Genomic DNA, 18685 nt, shown 5'->3' with positions numbered 1-18685 from the left:
GACCTACCTTTTAAAGAAGCTTTTTTCAACACTTTCATTGCATAAAGCTGCCCAGCATCAGGCCCAATTATCTTCCTCACGAGGAAGACCTGGCAATACAAAGCCCATTTTTAAATCACTGCAAGCTTGGTAATCAAACCCAAACTCTCACAAAGCATTTGCGAAGCTCCCGTTAATGTCAGGCAGCTTCCAGTGCTCTGCACCAAGCACACACCTTTAAAGGAAGAGCAAAATTCCTTGATCAGACCAGAGCTGCAAAGCACCAAGCTCTCTGAAGCATGACACTGCCCAGAAACTCTGGATTCTCTCCTGATTTATCAAAGAAGTTCTTACAGAAAGATGTTTCCTTCTATCACTTTCTTGGAGAATGACAATTCTGCCTGGTCTGCACCTCCCAAGAGGTTTTTGAGGCTTAAGACCCAAGTCTCAAATATCAAACATTCATTTTTATTAATGAATTCTGTACAAGTGGTGAGATGAAAGCAAGGAAACCTCACCATTTAAGATCAAAGCACCCTTTCCCTCTGGAATAGCAACTCCAACAGGTTTTTCTACTTTTTCTCTACAGAAGAGTTTTAAAGATAGATGGGATACAACTCGACACTGAGAAAAGCATATTAGATAAAACACTGCACTACAAAGACATGGAGCTACACTAATTCTTAACCACCAGATCTTCCAGTTTACAAAATGGTTTGATATGTGCTCCTACTTCTAAATTGCTGTTCTTGTAATAGCAATTTTTAGTTATGGATTAATAAGTTATGTTTACAAAAACAAAAAACCACAACATACAAATCACAAGAGAAAGCCAAGCGCTCCCTACAATTACCTCTCTGATCTCACCTTACCCAGTCTTTCATTTACAATTAATTTATTTATATCTAGAAATTATATAAATTTTTTCAACGATCTTGTCAAATTTTCCAGTCTAGAATCAGAAATTCAAGCACTGTTATGACTAAGTTGTACAAGGTTGGGAGAGGGGTTGTTTTTATTTTAAGCTCTGGTTAGAAGAAAAATATTGTGTTTCAAGGTTGTCTGGCTTTTTGTTTTAATAAGTTTTGCACAATAACTGACCTACAACAGTGCTCTCCTACAGGCCAAGGTGACAGAAAATAGGGAGAATTTAAACACCAGCAACTAAGAAAACAGCTAGAGATTAATACAATCACAATTATAAAATATTAATAATAAGTACATAGTAATATTTTAGTCTTAACAACAAATAATTTGTGAGAACATGAGAAATTTGTGTGCAAGTTACAAATTTTAGCTAGTATAAAAATAGTGCAAACTACTGAACCACCACCTATTTATTTAATTTGCAGACAAATTGTCCAGAACTCCAAAGGCACATCATTCCTGAGAGAATGAAGAGAATTCAGTAATTCAGGAGGTTTAACCCTTTATTTCTGTGGAATGATTAAATCCTGCACTGATGTCAAAAGCAGGCTCCAGGTTTAACTCTTTATTTCTGTGGGATTATTAAATCCTGCTCTGATGTCAAGAGCAGGCTCCAGGTTTAACTCTTTATTTCTGTGGGATTATTAAATCCTGCTCTGATGTCAATAGCAGGTTGCAGGAAACCCCTCCTGGTGTTTGCCAAACCCAAAGGACGCAGCCTGGGAGCAGAAACTGGGAAGAGAAAACACCATGAGGGCAACAGGCACTGACCCTCCTGTTTGTTTTCTCTTTTCACAGGAAAAAAGAGAGTTAAGAGCTCTGAGCTCAGGTGTGCAGCACCTGGAGAGGCACTGCCAGCACTCCAAAGCCTCAGAACACATCTGGCCCAGCTGTTGGCATTGCAAACAGGAGCCCTCCTGAGGCTGGCAGAACCCTGAGCTCTGGAAGCCAAATCTGAGGCAGGGCTGGCTGTGCTGAACCCTCAGGTGGCTCCAGGCACCTCAAATCAGGAGTAATAAATATATGGAGCCTTTTCAGGCTCCTACAGCGAGAAGTGTGTGAGGGAATTGGCAATGAATATTATCAGGTAAAGAAATGTTTCTGCAACCTCAAAATACTGAGAAATATTTCAAGTCTGTTCTCTACATCATCACTTGTGCACAGAATGCCTCCCTAATGTCAGCTTCTTCCTCTCTCACTGTATTTTATGCAGAGGTTTGTTCCTGCCTAGAGACACACGAAGAATCAGCAGAAGAACAGGAAAATGGGAACAAATGTAAAGCTGATTGACTACTTTAGATGTTGCAAAAGATGTAGTTTGAGACTGGTTTTAAAAAATTAATTACCTTCCTATACACTAGGATTAATATTTCAGCTACTGTGTTTCAACACAGTGACAGAGATCAGATTTTCACCTTCATTTCTGCAAAGTGACACCCAGTGGCACATTACAAAAGGAAAATATTGTAACAAAAACTCTGCCATATTTCTTCTCTGTGCCATTTGAATAATTTGGGTCTTTTAGGTGGAGATCACTTGATAAATACAGCAAACTAGAAAAAGTAAGTAAGCTGGGAAATTTATTTCAGGTTAAGTTCCCAACTGCCACAATCAACTCTTCTGTAGCTACATAAATACAGATTTTGTGTCTTGAAAAAAGCCAAATATTCCCAGTATGCCAAGTCCCATCACCAAAAGACAAACAAGCATTTCCTTCAGAAGGTTCTGCCCATGGCTCTGGAGCAGGGCTGGGAATGGATTCCATTACTCAACAAATTTTCAAACATTCCCAGCAGCTCTGCTGGCCCCTGTTTCCCTGGAATGTCTGGACAGGTCTATGGAACAAGTTTATCATCTTACCTTTCCAAATGATCCCTGTCCAAGAACCTTAAGTAGTTCAAACTGTGCTGGGTCTGCTTTCTCACATCCTTCTTTCACATGATGTGTAATAGGAATTTCTTTCACACTTCCTTCATCCTGTGATTTCAAAGCAAACAAAACACAACAGTGAGCAGGCCTGCAGTAACTAAGTCTTGTTAAAAGTGCATGTAAATACCTGGATTTTTCTTTCTTTAGTTTTATTTTAGTAAAATATTTAAAATTCTAATAAGGCTTAAAGAAAAACTGTTCAAATGAAGAATTTTCCCATCTTTCTTTTCTTAAACAGATGCATCTAAAATTTCTAAACTGAAGGAAAATTTTCAAAGAATGCTCATTTCCTTTTGCCATAAATATTTCAACTACAGAAAAGCTGGATTATTTTACATGAAAGGAAAAAATGCCCAGATTTTTAAACCAAGACTTCTGAGCTTCACCTCTGCTTAGCAGCTTTAGTTTTCCCAGTGATTACTCTTCTCATCTTTCCCCCTTCCTGAAATAAGTCTTAATGAAAGCCAAATTGAATTTCATCATTTGGGGTAATTATTGCTTTTCACAGCAGCAAATAATAACTCTGGTCATCCATTTGTAGCTGGAGGAACAGGCAGCATTTGAAGACCATAAATAAGAGATGAGTCATCTTAAGGACTCTGAGAATTCTTGCATCCAAGAGAAGAAACAGCTTTGGGGTGCAGAGCTCCTGGGAAGATTATCCTGTGTGGGGACCTCCTTCAGACAGCTGAGGGTAATTCTCAGCTAGGTGAGTGATTTAATGCTCTCCTGACTGTCTCGTGTGCCTCTCACCTTCAGCAAAGCAGGGCACAGCAGCCCCAGTTGTGAAAAGACAAATGTTCCTGCTGACACAAATCCCATGATGGATTGCAGCTTTTGTGGTGTAAGAGAAGTTTCTGAGAGCCAAAACAAGCAAGGTGTCAAAAGAAGCAGCCTTGGAATTAAAACCTGAGGCCCACAACAGCAACCTCAGCTTGCAGGTGGAAAAGGAGCAACACCCTCAGCCCCAGCAAGAAAATCAATAAAATTCTTGTACACAACAAAATCACAAGTGAAAATCCCATCTGATTGGCATGAATTCACTTTTGGGGCACCAAATGATGATCAGCTGTCTCCTGTCCTCTCTTCAAGCCTCATTTAAAAGCTTCTCTTAGCAGAGACCAGAAAACCTCCCCACCAACCTCCTGTGAGTTACAGCCCCTGATGAGAAGGGCAAACAGCACCAGGAAAGGACCTGAGCACTGATGAAACAGTTTTGGAAAGAACATCATTCTGCAGTCAGGTGAACTTACTGCCCAGAGCTGAGCATTAAAACTTCCAATCAGATTTATCACAGCTCATACAGAAGGGCCTGGATGAAATTCTGGTTTTACACAGAAATTCAGAGTAGAAATCTGCTCATCTGAATTTGTACATACTGCAGTAATTAAAGAAAAAAAAAAGAAGCAATCATCACACTGCATTAATTGCTTCTGCCTTAATTGCTTTGCTTGTCCAGAGGGGGAACAAGAGTCCAAACAAACATCTTGGTATATTCCCAAACTGCAGTCCAGCTGCTGCTGCACACCAGTCCCTTCCCCTCCCCTCTCTTATTTCATCCTCCTTCTGGGAAAGGCCTGTTGGTCCTGCCTGCTTCCCACACAAGGTGGGTATGAACACCAGGCACTGCTGGAAAACAAAGTGAATTCTGTAATTCACAACCAAGCCACTTTATTCCCCTCTTTGGTCACAAACCCTGATGACACACTGTAAAATCCCAACTTCCCCTCATCCATGCCCCTTGGTGACTGTCACTTATGCTCTCAGAGCACAGATACACCTATCTTTTCATTTTCCTTTACTTTTTAAACACATGCCTAATTTAAGGCAGGTAAGAACAGCAGCATTTTGAAGCCATCTGATGACAGATGAAAGCAGCAAGTTGTCTAATTACACACCAAGTTGTACAACAGACTTAATGGCTGCTTCTTGCTATGAAATATGTAAATATTCTATTTAGAAGCCTTTTTTCTTCACCATCCTAATTTGTATTCCCTAACACCGTGAAACTTTGCATGAGAAAAGCTCTTTAAGAGTTCAGCCTCTCCTGTGTTTATCACCCACCTCGAGCCATTAGCCTGTGACATCACACGTGGTTGCTGAGGAGACTGAGAGGATTTCTAAATGTGAACTCAGGAGAGAAATGTTTTCCATGCAAATAAAGACTAACTTGAGATGGATGAAATGAGGTTGTTTTTTTTTTATATAAAGTGTTTTATCTTCACAAAAGATGTCTATATAATTTCACTTACTTAACTACAATTAAGGTACTAAAAATTGGCTTGACTGAGGTAAGAGACCTTTTCATCACCACCAAGGAATGAGCACACAGAGCTGAGCAGCTCCAAGCCACTTTCATTTTCATTTCTACTTTGGCCTCCACGAACTACAAATTTGGTTCTCTCATTTTGTGCTCTGCTGCTTGAGCAGCAAATTTCTTCCCAAGCTGAGGCACCAGCTCCCACCCAGTGGCCTTGCACAAGAGGGAACTCAACTCTTCCCTGCTCCCAGCAGGTTCTCCAGGAGCCAGGGAGCCAAAGAACACTGGGATCAGTGCTGGCTTTGTCACAGCTCCCTGGAATGTGGCTCCAGAGCTCAGCAACCTCCTCATCCTGTTCTAGAGCAGTAGAAAACTCAGACAATCCTCTGCTCCTTTCCTTGCTACATGTGAGACCACTCTGACACTTGATTTACCCACTCCACACCAGAAAATGTCCAGGCAGCACGAGGGTCTGTGCCAAGACTTCATTTCCAAATCCCTTCCTTATAAATGTTGTTACTGTAGCACAAAGCAGTGGTTACAGCTGGTGATAAAATTGATTTATGCCACAATCCCAGACTGGTTTGGGTCCTTAAAGCCCGTGCCACCCTGTCATGGCAGGGACACCTCCCACTGTCCCAGGCTGCTCCAAGCCCTGTCCAGCCTGGCCTTGGGCACTGCCAGGGACTCTCTGAGCAACAGAAACCTCTGTGACCCTAAACACAAGGAGGAGTGTGCTGAGAAATGCTGGCCAATGTTTCCATGGGCACTCAGGCATTCCACCACACACAGGTGAGCCTCAAGTTTAGTGCAAGGTTTAACAGAACACTCAAGTTCAGCATCTCCTGAACAGGCACTGGGCAAAACCCACCTCAAGAGGGGCTTACCTGGGATATTTCTCCATAAAAGCACAATTAACACACTGGTGTGCACATTAATTCTGCTCTAAAAAAGCAGAAATAAATACCTTTGAGCTGAAGGTACAGCAGCTACACTAAAAACTACCAAGGCAGAACGAGTGATTGCAGCAAGAGCAGCATTCAGCACTCTGTGTGAAAGGTCCCAGGCTGGCCTGGGCATTTCTGAGGGTGAGGGATCCACAAATGCCCCCTCCAGCACAGGGAATGTTTCCATGAAGCTCTGCCTCCTGCAGCAGAGTTCCCAAACAAGGCATTTACCACAGTCCCTAGCCAGGTACTAATTTCCAAAGCCATCCTTGAGACTCAGAGTCTCCTCAGATATTGTTCAATGAAATGATGGGTTCAGAAGTTATTAAAGAGCAGGGAATGCAGCAATTCTGCTGCAACAGGAGGTCATGCTAATGAGTGGCTGAAGAGAGCAGGAATCAAACACTTACATGGTAGGAATATGGTTCACCTTCTTCCATAGGCTCATCTGCCATTTTAAGGCCATTTAACTGCAGGGAAAAAAAAAACAAAAAATAAAAAGAAAAACATCATTAAGACCCAGCAATTTCAAATTAATGAGTTCAAAACTTGACCAATTTACATTTCAGAGCACACAAGTGAGAGCTGGTGGTGGGGTTGCTCTAATTTAAAGCTGTAGTTTCAAACAAACACTACTACTCAGTAGTTATATTTAGCATCTCCCTTATGTATCATTTAGCATCTCCCTTTGTAAATGCCATCATTATTATTATTATGCCAGTGTTATTTAATTGGGATTAATTTAAAACTCCTTTAAAAGCTAGATACCACTCCTACAAGATGACACTAATGCAGAACTCCTCAGTTATGCATGTAACTTATGCTGCAGATGCTTTTCAGAAACCTAGAGTTTTCTAAGGAAAATTAATTTGCAGTTTAAAGGGAAAAGATGCAAAAGCGATTCCAAGCCTTTTTGAAATTACCAAACCCACAGCTGCAGAGAAAAAAAACCCAAACTCAGTTTAAGCACTCTCTAAGTCACAAATAATTCAGTGCTGGAACTGAAAAACCAACCAAAACCCAGAAATATGAAGGACATGTTCTGTTCAGACATGCAAAGCAGTCATTAAAAACTGGAAATACTTGACAAAAATGGATGAATGTCATTATGGATTTTGCTCGTAATCATTGCTAATTTATTTATATATTAATTGTTCAGCATCTCTACCTTTATATGGCACAGGTCTCACATTAATAGTAACTAGAAATGACATAAGAAAACTCCAACTTTTTTTTCTGAAAACCAAGTTGAACCAATTAAACTGTTAGGCTGGGTAATGACTTTTTTTGGAATATGGTGTTGCTGTCAGCATGGGAGTTGGTAAAACATAGGACTGCAGAGAAATCCCCCCAAATTCCTGTGCTCACAACCAAAGGCAGAGTCTGGAGGGACAGGTGGGGCTGCAGGGACAGGTTTGTACCACATCTCTGTCACCCAGGCAAACCCTCAACCACTTCCACTGCTGCCACAGATTCCAGTTTGGAGTAGAGCTGTGAAGAGTTAATTCACAAATTAATGCTTTTGATAAAATTAAATCTCCAGTTTTTGTAGCAAGATACTGGCACTTATTTTTGGACTATATCCTCACTGGGAAAAAAAAAAAAAAAAGACAAAACAGAAAAACAGAACAAGGAAATAGCACAAAGCTTCATTTATTTTCACTCCACAAGTTTCTATTTACCATAACTCAGTTTAACCAATGTAGCTCCAACCCAAGCCCATCATTCATCTCTCATGTGTTGCCACCCGAGCTCTAACAGCCAAAAATCACTCCTGCATTACCTGGATCCAGCTACTCATTTGCTACATAACTTATTTCTTTTTTTGCATTTTTTTTCACAGATTAGACAGTGGGAAGGACAAGACACTCACTATGGTTGTTATTGTACAAATTAACTGAATAAATCCAACAGCAACACCAAAGTTCAGCCCAGCTCTGACCTCCATCCTCAATTCTATGCAATTTCTTTTCACAACACCATAAATTACATTCAAGTGTGAAACAATGTGATGTCCACCAAAATTATCCAAAAAGCTTTTTTGGAACTAAACTGGGTTTCTACTGCTGATGCTCAGAAATGTAACAACATTGTTCCTTCATGGACTTCAATTCAAAGTGATTTTATTGTGCATTTCACCTTTTCTTTCTATGAAGATGGGCAACATTTCCCAAGTTTTGTTACTTAAATGTAAGCTCTGGAACCAACACCACCAATCAGAAGAACTATAGATACACTGAAAACAATAGAGATACAAAAATGGGGCTGGAACGGGGTTGTGAACCCAAAATCAGTGTGTTATTTCATCTAGGTTCTTCCTGAGAACACCATTTAATGCACTTTCAACTTGCTGGCAAATCAAGTGCACTAAAGCTATTGGATTTTTATGGCAGGTAATCATCTTAATTAACAATTTCCTATCATACACTTTTCCCCTTCACTGTTGCTCCTTGGTTTGTGTTTGTTTTTTCCTGTCCAGTCTCTCTGTACTGATACAGACTGGGACACCTGCCAATTTCTATGCTGTTCAAGGACACGAAGCTGCTTTTATTGCCTGATACACACAACTACACTTTTGCCATATTTGTTTATGAATCCTGGTCACTGTCCATTAAAGAAAGCCAAGGAACAAAAATCTGCAAACTTGTTGGAATAGAACCCAAAGTCTGGTGGCTTGTTAAGTAATTCAGCTAAAAAAAGTCAATGACAAAAATCAAATCATTACTGTCTTGTACAGTCACTTAATTGGCTGAGTTTCAATAACCAGAAGCTGGCAAAAAAGAAAAGTGACAGTTAATACTTATTTCCCACCTCTGTGGAAACCAGATACAAAATGCACAGCTCCCACAGCCAAGTGAGGCTCCTTTCAGAGATTTATTCATGAATATTTATGCACAAACATATAGAACAGAATGATTTTAACCTCTAAGTCATTACTTACTAAATAGCTACAAATGCACAAATTTATTATTGAGAATTAAAAAGCACAGCTCTCTACAAAAAGAACAGGTGAAAGAAGCCAATACTAGGATGGTGAAGGAGATTCCTTCATCTTTCAATCATTCTGCTGCTCAGTGCTGCTCAAGTCCTACAAGTGAGCATTTTAAATATTAACTCTCAGGAAAACACAAACTGAACTCAGACTTTTAGGCAAACACTGACGACACTTTCCAAACACACAATGTGGAAATGACACAAAGTACCCCAAATTGTTGATTAGTAAAAAATAACAAAAAGAACTATGTAAACAGATGAGCTCAAAGTTTAGGTCAGAGCACCTGGCAGGTCAGACTCTTCTGCAGAGGTGCAGGCTGAGGGAGCTGCCTCCCAGGGAGAAGGGGAAAATGTGCCTCTGGATTAAATACATTCCATAGCTGGGACCATCCCTGTTATCCTAAAAGCAATGTGCCTCTGGATTAAATACATTCCATAGCTGGGACCATCCCTGTTATCCTAAAAGCAGTGTGCCTCTGGATTAAATAATCCCATGGCTGGGATCATTCCTGTTATCCTGGCAGCAATGTGTCTCTGGATTAAATACATTCCATAGCTGGGACCATTCCTGTTATCCTGGCAGCAATGTGCCTCTGGATTAAATAATCCCATGGCTGGGACCATTCCTGTTATCCTGGCAGCAATGTGCCTCTGGATTAAATAATCCCATGCCTGGGATCATTCCCTCTCCCTTGACAGCAATGTGCCTCTGGATTAAATAATCCCATGCCTGGGATCATTCCCTCTCCCTTGACAGCAGTGTGCCTCTGGATTAAACACATCCCAAGGCTGGGACCATCCCTGCTCCCTTGGAGAATATCCAAAGGGCTGGGAAGAGGCTTAATGACAATTGCACATGTTCTTCCTCTGATTAGAACAGCAGAACAGAGTATTCCCAGTATCACCAGAGATTGGAACCATCTTCCCCCCTCCCATATTAAGGATGTTTTCAGTGTTCACATGGTAAATTCCTCAGGACTTGGTGGGTCTACAGGTTTTGGTTGAAAGAGGCCAGGCAAAAGGTCAGCAAAAATGCCTAATCCCAGGAAAAGCAGTGGAAGATGTAAAGCAGGTGCATCCTGCCCTGGTTTTAAATGTCTTTGCTGAGGGATTCAAACAGAATTTAAAAAATTCTAGAAAAAGCAGAACTGGGAATTTTATCATCATACTATAATTAGAAGTAAAAAGCAATATTCAGCAGCACTCACCTAAAATCTTGTCTGGCTTCAAAGAGGTAAAATTCTACCCAAGGGTGACCAAGAGCTCCTGTCTCCTCCACAGCTCCTCCTTCCCTGGGCTCCTTTGGGAAGTTATGGGGTGTTCCCAGAGCTGCACCCCAGTTCTCCCACATGAACACAGGAATAAGCAGTTTCCTTCCCCACAAACAGAAGGAAACCTTCAAGTAGTTATTTCAAAATATTTGAGTGGAAGCTTACATCAGAAATCCCAATTATGTCAAAAAGACTTGGAAAAAAAAATCCTGACAGGACGACCACATTTGTTCCTCATTTATTCTTAATTACATCTATAGAGTTTGCACCATTAATTTAATTAGCAACACACTGGCCTACTGAGGATTTCCTGAGATAGGTCTGAGGAGTCTGAGGGTTCTGGGCACATTCCCTCCCCACCTACACAAACTCTGGGCCAGCCCCACTCCCTCAATTCCCCCCACAAAGGGAAGAGGCCTCTGAACTCCCTCACACTCCTGAACACACCAAGTGAAAAAGGAGATCAAGCAATCTAAAACACCTGAAACCCATAATCAGTTACTAGGGAGAGCTACAAAGTTCTTTTCCTGTGGCAAATAAATCATACATTCAGACAGGACACCAAACCTTCAGCAACATATAATTAGTGATTTTAAAAGAACATTTTGATCCTTTCCATTATCAGATCAAGGGAAAATTACGTGTGCCTCCAACAATTCCCAGCTCTGACAAGACACAAAGCTGACCCCAAGCACAGGGATCACTGAATTAGCACAGGACTTGAGATCTTTTCATTCCTGCCTGTGTACATAACCTTAAATCAAAGGGCACAAAGCAGCCAGTCTCCAAATTATATTTAATGGCAGGTAATTCTGGAAAAGGATGAGATTTATACTTGAGGAAAGCAATTATTTCATATTTTATTCTTAATGTAGTGAAGTACAACATAAATAGCAGAATTCTAACTGTGATGAGTAAACAAATCACATCATTCTTTGGATTTAGGGTTATTGTGGAGTGTTTCCAAAGTTATCCTGCAGGAAGCAAGGTGAGCTACCTGCAACACACTCCTGGATCTGGTCAGAGACTCAGAATACTACAGCAGATTTCCAAAACCAATTTCAGAGGTGGTACACAAACCCACCATCGTTATTACTGTATTGCAGCACTTCTCAGGGCATAAAGACACTCATTGTTTTCTCTTTAAGAGCATTACCGTGCACCCATTTTTTTTTTTAAAGGCAATTTGTTCTCCAAGACCTTTACAAAATCCGTACATTGTAGCAATGGCTGAGGCACTCAAATGAGGGGCAATGTTTTACTTTCTCTCCTGACAGAACACCAGGCGATTGTGGAGATTCTGAGATGCACCGAACTAGGTAGAGCTGAGTCATCCACGTCACTGCCAGTAATTACTCACAAAGGAGTTATGCAACTCCTAACACTGACAAAATTCAGTGGCCTTTGACAGACCGGGCTCAGATCGTGCTCCAGAGATGGGACTGAAAACACTGGCCAAAATCAAAGATGTATTTATCTCAACTGGCAAAGGGAGCAGCTCATGCACAACAGCAGCAGAGCTCAGCTCATGAAAAATCCTTTTGGAGGGCAGCAACTTTCAATGCACCCCGTTTTCCAGCAGAATACTTTAGTTTGCAGTCACTTTTTTGTTTCAGCCTCGTCTTGCTTGTCACAATCAGGCAATTAAGCAACTGGTTCTTGAAGTATTTATTGCAAAAGTAAGTATTTGAGAAGGAGGTTGCATTTATGCAATTCACAATATTCATGTCTTGCAAACAGCCATGTGCTTACAGCAATTACAGAGCTCGTGGTAAGTGCAATCCTCCCAGTTCAAGGGGCAGAAAGTGCCCAAAATTCTGTATTCAACCCAATTCCAACTATTTCTGTATTTCATTCAGCTTGGTCAGTAAATTGTTAATGTTTACTTTCCTGTTTCTTTGTAGACTGTAATTACATTTTCATAATCTACAACAGTTCAACACCCTCATATCTATTTTTATTACCATGGAAATACTTATTAATCCAATATCAAGGGGAAAAGAAATTCACTGAATATTTGAAGCTTTAACAGCACAACATTGATACTTCCTACCTAGGCTTAAGGAATTCCCAGAGCCACAAAACAGCTTCACAAGTGACACTGTCACAGGAATATAAACACATGAACAGCACAGCCCCAAATCCTCAGCACTTCAAAGAACCACCCCCGCCATAAAGGGCAAAATAATTCAATCCTGACCTTCAATAATTTCTTCCAAAAGTTCATGCTGCTCTTGTCACTTGAAGCATGAAAATTTGTTTCCTACTTTCAAGCTCACCTCCTTTCCTGGCCAGGTGTTTTTACTCCAAGTCAACACAAGTGCTACTGGAAATGCACTCACTGCTAATAACATAATCCTAAATTTAGTCAACATGCAGAGTCTCTGAGAAAACCATTTCTCGGATTTCTCCTCCTGTGCCACAGCTGATGGACAAGAGCACCAGAAGGCGCAAATTAATCTTCAAAATAAAAACCTATTTCACAGTAGCTCTGTTGACTGCAGGTCCAGCAAGGCCAAGGTCAGAGATCTCTCAGACTGCCAATACAAGGCTGTAACAAATACTATGAGCTATACTTAATTCTGTAAAATTTAAGAGAAAGGCCACACCACACCAAAATTCATTTTGACATAAAATGTGCCTTTGTTGAATCCCCAAGGCACGTGGATGTAGAAATCCAACAAGTGAGAAGCGCAGCACACCCCTGAGATCACTAATGGAAAGGGTTATGACAACACAAGTGTTTGTTCCTGTCACTTGGGAACTTCACACTCAACTTGAAGAAACTGGTTTGGCACAAATGGGCTCTAAGTGCTGCTGGCCAACCCCAACACAACAAACACCTTTAAATCTCCTTTTAATCAGAGCACAACTGGAGGGGCTTTACACAGACCTTGTGAAATACAATTTCAAGAGTGACTGCTGCAAACTGTTGCCCTCAGATGTCACACACACAGAGCCCTTTCAGCTGGACACCCCTGCCCGGAGCTCTGCTGGCTCCCGTTGCTGGGGGGGCTCATCCAGCCACAAAACACCCAGGGATGCACAGCCCACCTCAGCTCCAACACTCTGCTCCTGATTATTTTACCACTGATACGCCATAATCTCCTAATATTTCCTCAAGAACTGTTTAACAGGACCAAGAAAGTTCTCAGACCTTCGCTAAGTTTCATACCTCAATTACAACAAACTGCTTTTAAAACGATATGAACAAATAAACCTTCATACTTCAGCTGACTTTCTGATATCTGATGCACATCCAGTAATTATAGTACTTGGCAGTGGCATTAAAATCCCCAAATATTAAAAGCACAAAGAAATTTGGGGTTTGTTTTTCCCCTTTGAATTTTTATCAGGGAAAATAAATTTCACAACACCCTTTAAGGGACATCCTTTCACTCTTGCACATTTTGTCCTTTGAGATGGTTTTGCTACAGACCCTTTTCACTTGCAATAAGAAGAGTCTGGTGCACAGAAAGCAAGTCTGACCAGTTTTAAGCAACTTTGTTTAGATAACATCTTTTGTGTGTCTAACAGACCTAGGTGTAATCTTTTATTTGTCATAGCTGACAATACCTGATACACAACCCTTCACTGCTGATTTCAAAGTGCCAGAGTTTTAATACTCGAGCACCACGTTCTGCTGAGGCACAGGAATCATTGCAACAGAACCAGTTTTACCTTTTATTTTCTTTTAAATTGCATTTGCTCCTTGCTGATGAAGCACCTCGAGCACTAGGCAATACCTCGAAGTCGTTCCTCGTTCTTTAACGCATTTAAGCACCCAAACCTCAGCCGGGCACTCCTGGTTCTCTCTGCTCGTTGTGTTTATGATAACCAACGCAGAGTTAAGTTATTCCACGTTTAAGCACCCCAACCTCAGCCAGGCACTCCTGGTTCTCTCTGCTCGTTGCGTTTATAGTAATTAATGTATAGTTATTCCAGGAGAAGGCAAAGGCACCTCCGTAGTGACAACCTACCTGGATGCGCAGCCACGTTAGCGCGAGCAAATTTCCCGCAGAACTTAAAGTAACTTTTCACAGCAGCTACGGCCATAAAAGTGAGTTCCCAACCCCTCGGATGCTGCGTGGGGAGGGACACCTGTGACACGAAGCGGCCGGGAGGCGACACAAAGCCCCGGCCTTCCCGGTGCCGCTACCTCCACACGTGTCACGGCCCGCGCCCGGGGGGCACGGCCGGGCCCGGGGCGCCCGCGGGGCTGCGCGGCGGTAGCGGCGGCCGGGCCCGCGGGACGGCGGGGGCGGGCGGGGGCCGCGGGCTGCGGGCCGGGACCGAGGCCGGGCGGCGGGGCCGGGTAGGGCAGGGCAGGGCGGGCGCGGGTCGCGGCCGTGCGCAGGCCGGGGGGCCGGGGAGGCGGGGGCGCGGCAGGCGGGCCGAGGGGGCAGCGGGGCGAGGCCGGCGCAGCCCCGCGCGGAGGGGCCGCGGGAGGCCGGGCCGGGCGCAGGTGGCGGCGGGGCGCGGAGCCGGCCCGGCCCGTTCCCCCCCTTCCGCCCCGCACTGACCTCGGCGCCGCTCACGTACAGCTCCATTTTGTGGCAGGGCTGCGGCTCGTCGTCCAGCGGCGCGCACGGCACCATGTCCCGGCTGTGGGGCCGCGGCGGCTCGGCCGCTGCCGGGGGCCGTGCGGGGCGGCGCGGGGCCGGGCGCGGGGCGCGGAGCGGAGCGCGGGGTGCGGGCGCTGCCGGCCGGCGGGGGCGGCGCCGCGCTGCGCTGCCCCGCGCACGCCCCCAACATGGCGGCCCGCGGGGGCGGGGCCTGCGCCGCACCGCGGTGACGTCAGGGCGGGACGGAGAATCCCCTGCATGGGGAGGGGGGGAATGACGCGTGGTGACGTCACCGGGGCTGCGGGCGGGCGGCGGCGCCGCCGCGTTGAGGGGGATTGGGAATGGAGGGGTTGGGGATGGAGGGGTTGGGGATGAGGGGATTAGGAATGGAGGGAAGGGTTGGAGATCAGGGGATTGGGAATGGAGGGATTGGGGATGGAGGGGTTGGGGATGAGGGGATTGGGAATTGAGGCGTTGGGGGTGAAGGACAGGTCTGAGGGGGAGTGGGGTGGCTGGATTGGGGGTGAGGGACGCAGGATGAGGGGGATTGGGGGTGAGGAACTGGGGTGAGGGAATTGGAGTTGAGACTGCGGGGACAGGTGTGAGGGGGATCACGGCTGAGGGGACGGGGATCAAGGGATTGGTGATAAAAGGGTTGGGGATGAGGGGATGAGGGGACGCGGACTGTCAGGGATCGGCGCTGAGGGGCACCGGCTGCGTGCCCCGCACAGCGAGGCTGTTCCACGGAGCTGACAGAGAAGAGGAAAAAAAAAAAAAAAAAAAAAAAAACAAACAAAAAACCAAAAGTTTCGTTCGGTTTTGTTTTTTTCGAACGTGCGAGGCGTGGGGACAGGAAGCGCGGGCGGCGGGGAGGCACAGCCCGCTCCCCGCGGGGCCGTGGGCAGCGGGAAGCGGCTGGGGCGGCTGCGGAGCCGCCTCACCGGGCTCAGAGCAAACCGGCCGCGGAGCTGCCTCACCGGGCTCGGAGTAAACCGACCCCCGAGCCGCCTCACTGGGCTCAGAGCAAACCGGCCCCGCCGCCTTTGTTTGCCGGTGTATGTTGGGAGAGAAACACGGCAGCACTGCCCGACGGGGGCAGGAGAAGGAGCGTGCGTGAAAAAATAATATTCCCACTTCACCGTTTGATTTTAGGAGCTGGAATACACTAGATGATGCTGTCAAAAGTGTGGTTTTAAAGGCTAGAAAGCTGCCTCAATGACAGTTTGTATTTGAACATGCTGCATGACTTATCAGTAAGCCCTGCCCTCTAGATAAAGCACAGGAAGACTCAAACCGTTCTTAATTGCCAAATAATTTCTATGAAATGAGCACAAACAAGGGAACAAGCTGGTGCACCCCACAGCTCAAACACTTTCCATGCTGATTTTTTTGGCTCAGAAGTCAACCAGTGCACAGACAAGTGTAGGATGCTGTGCTGCTCCAGTCCTTGATTCGATCCCATTCCCAGTCCCCCAAAGGTGCCCATTCCCAAAGGTGAATGAAGAGTGAGTATTGTATTGTGAATGTGCCACTGCAGCCAGCTGGCACCTGAGCACTTCCATTGCAAGTCTGTTTTTAAGGGTCTGGAACTCAACTACGGAAGACAAATGTTTTGGGGTGTGTACCAGGAATGCTTGTCCTTCAGAAAATAAAAATCACGTGAGAAAATGGAGGAGCAAAGTCACAGGAGTTGATGTCGACAGAGAATTTATGCTTTAAATATAGAATTGTTCAGGCCGAGTCACTCTATTTTTGTTGTGGTAGGAACAATTTGCAGGATGTGGGTGCACACAGCCATATCCCAGTGTCCGCACTGGTGACACTGGTGTGACCAAATCTTCTGTGAGGTTAGATCTGTACATACTTCATCAGTGCCATCATTTTATTTAAATACAAAGGAAATCAAGTGAGAAGTGAGTTTTGAAAGTTCTTGGAGTGCTCAACAAGAACTTGTGTCTGAAACTCCTGTGGCAGATGCTGTTTTCCTGCGTCTGACTTCTCCCATTGCTCCAAATAATAACAGGCTGCAAACAAGTGTTCTGCATCCCCAGGGATTTGAGAAGTTCAGAGGAAAGCAATAATTAAAGGAGTTAGGATTGTTATTTGTGTCAAAGGCTGGAAAAGGGAAATTATTATGTATGTAGATATCAGAAAAAGGAAATTCAGAATTTCTGTTACTCTAGGTCTCACAACCAAACAAGCAACAGGCATTCAATAAAAAAAGCAACAGTATGTCACTGAAATGTAAAAATCAGCAAGATCCCCCTCAAATGGTCTTTTATAGAGAAATAAACCATCAAAAATACATTAGCAAATCACTGTTTTAGGAGGAGCAGGGCCCCATGTCTTGGGTTTCAAATGAATATTTCAATATTATATACCTGGATATTATATGCTCCTATTTCTAGAGCATCTAATCTGCCTGCAAGGATATCAGGTGCCCAGGTGCTCATTTGGTGCCCAGGTTTCAGCTGGGGGTATCACATCCCTGCTGAGCAATTTGAAGCTGAATATTTCTGACACCTCAGCACCTTCCTCTGTTCAGCAGGTTCTGCCCATTCCACCCCTCAGCAGGTCCTTGCAGGAGCAGCATGAAAACCTCTGAGGACTTTGATTAGATGAAGGGTTCAAAATAATTAGTTCCTTAATATAGATTCACTTCAAAAATCTTTCTACAGCATGGTAAAGTTGCTGAGAGTAGTGTTTTACTGAGCCTAGTAGGAAAGGAATAAAAATAAAAATAAAAATTAAAGTAATAATAATATAGTAATAAATGGGATCTGCAGCCAAAATTCAGCTTGTTCAGTATCAGTAACATGAAATCCAAGCACTCAGTTGTCCCTTTTATGCACCTGCAGCCGCCTGACAGAATCCATACTTACTTTATTTATTCAATTTCCCTGAAAATCATCAATGACATGCTTGAACATGTGAACAACAGCTTATTTATGAATTTTTAAAATCCCTGCACATTTCCTGCATGTCATTCCCAGCAGGACATATCAAGAAAGGCCAATTACAGACTGAGGTTCCCTCTCCAGTTTTCTAGTAATCTGTAGCTACCCTAAACAAGATTATTTCAGAAGAATCCTGTAAATTTTGTGTTCATTCATCCAGCAACTTTTCCAGGAAAGGAAAAATAAAAATATTATCATCAGGCCAGTGTCTTTTGTTCCCCTTCTTCCCCAGCTTAGTGACCGTGAACCCAAACCACAGCAAGGACAGCAGAGCTCTCCCCTGGAAGAGCTCGGGAAGGAAACTGCAAAAAGCAAAGTTTGAGGATGCTGCCCTTGCTTGTTCCATTCTGCTTTTCCAGCTCTGGTAACACCCCTGGAAGGGAACAGGAACAAATCTGGCTTTGGGGATTCAGCTCAAGGCACGCTGAGCTCTAGGATTGATTGTGGGGCTGGTTTGGGGGATACAGTTAATTCCTCAGGATGAGTTTATTCTCGTTTATCATCATTTCACCTTTGATCTGTTGTACAATAGAGTTCAGCACGTTTTCAGAGCCAGAGCAGCACAGCCCTTCCCTGTGTGGGGATGAATGCTCGTGGGTACAAAGCACGTCCTGTTCGTGCTACTCACTCTCCTAAGAGGAAAAACAACTGTCCTGATGCAATAAAAGTGTGTCCTTGTATCCCTGGGTCCCTGCCAGCACTGCTCCAGAGGAGGGACTGCTCCACACAGAGCCTGGGGAGATCTCATGTGGGCTCTAAAATGTGGAAATCCTCTCCACTCAGGTCCTAAGGAGCAATTTCCAAAAACAAAGCAACATTTTCACCATTTTAGACACTGATATCCCACTACCAAACA

The 18685-nt window shown here is 44.0% G+C and overlaps 1 protein-coding gene across 1 annotated transcript in view; it reads right to left on the bottom strand.

Moving 5' to 3' along the window:
- RPS6KA6 (ribosomal protein S6 kinase A6) overlaps positions 1–14983 on the bottom strand; it is a 36666-nt gene extending 21683 nt beyond the window's left edge. The window contains exons 1-4 of the mRNA XM_059482721.1: positions 14831–14983; positions 6453–6512; positions 2767–2883; positions 8–89 (exon numbers count right to left, since the gene is read on the bottom strand). Coding sequence (XP_059338704.1) covers positions 8–89; positions 2767–2883; positions 6453–6512; positions 14831–14905 — 334 coding nt within the window. The 5' untranslated portion in view covers positions 14906–14983. The remainder of the gene's footprint in view (positions 1–7; positions 90–2766; positions 2884–6452; positions 6513–14830) is intronic.
- Positions 14984–18685: the final 3702 nt, after the last annotated feature.

This window comes from Ammospiza nelsoni, chromosome 15 (genome assembly GCF_027579445.1).
Source record: "Ammospiza nelsoni isolate bAmmNel1 chromosome 15, bAmmNel1.pri, whole genome shotgun sequence".
Taxonomy (NCBI): Eukaryota; Metazoa; Chordata; class Aves; order Passeriformes; family Passerellidae; genus Ammospiza; species Ammospiza nelsoni.
This window is presented reverse-complemented; position numbering and strand designations above follow the sequence as displayed.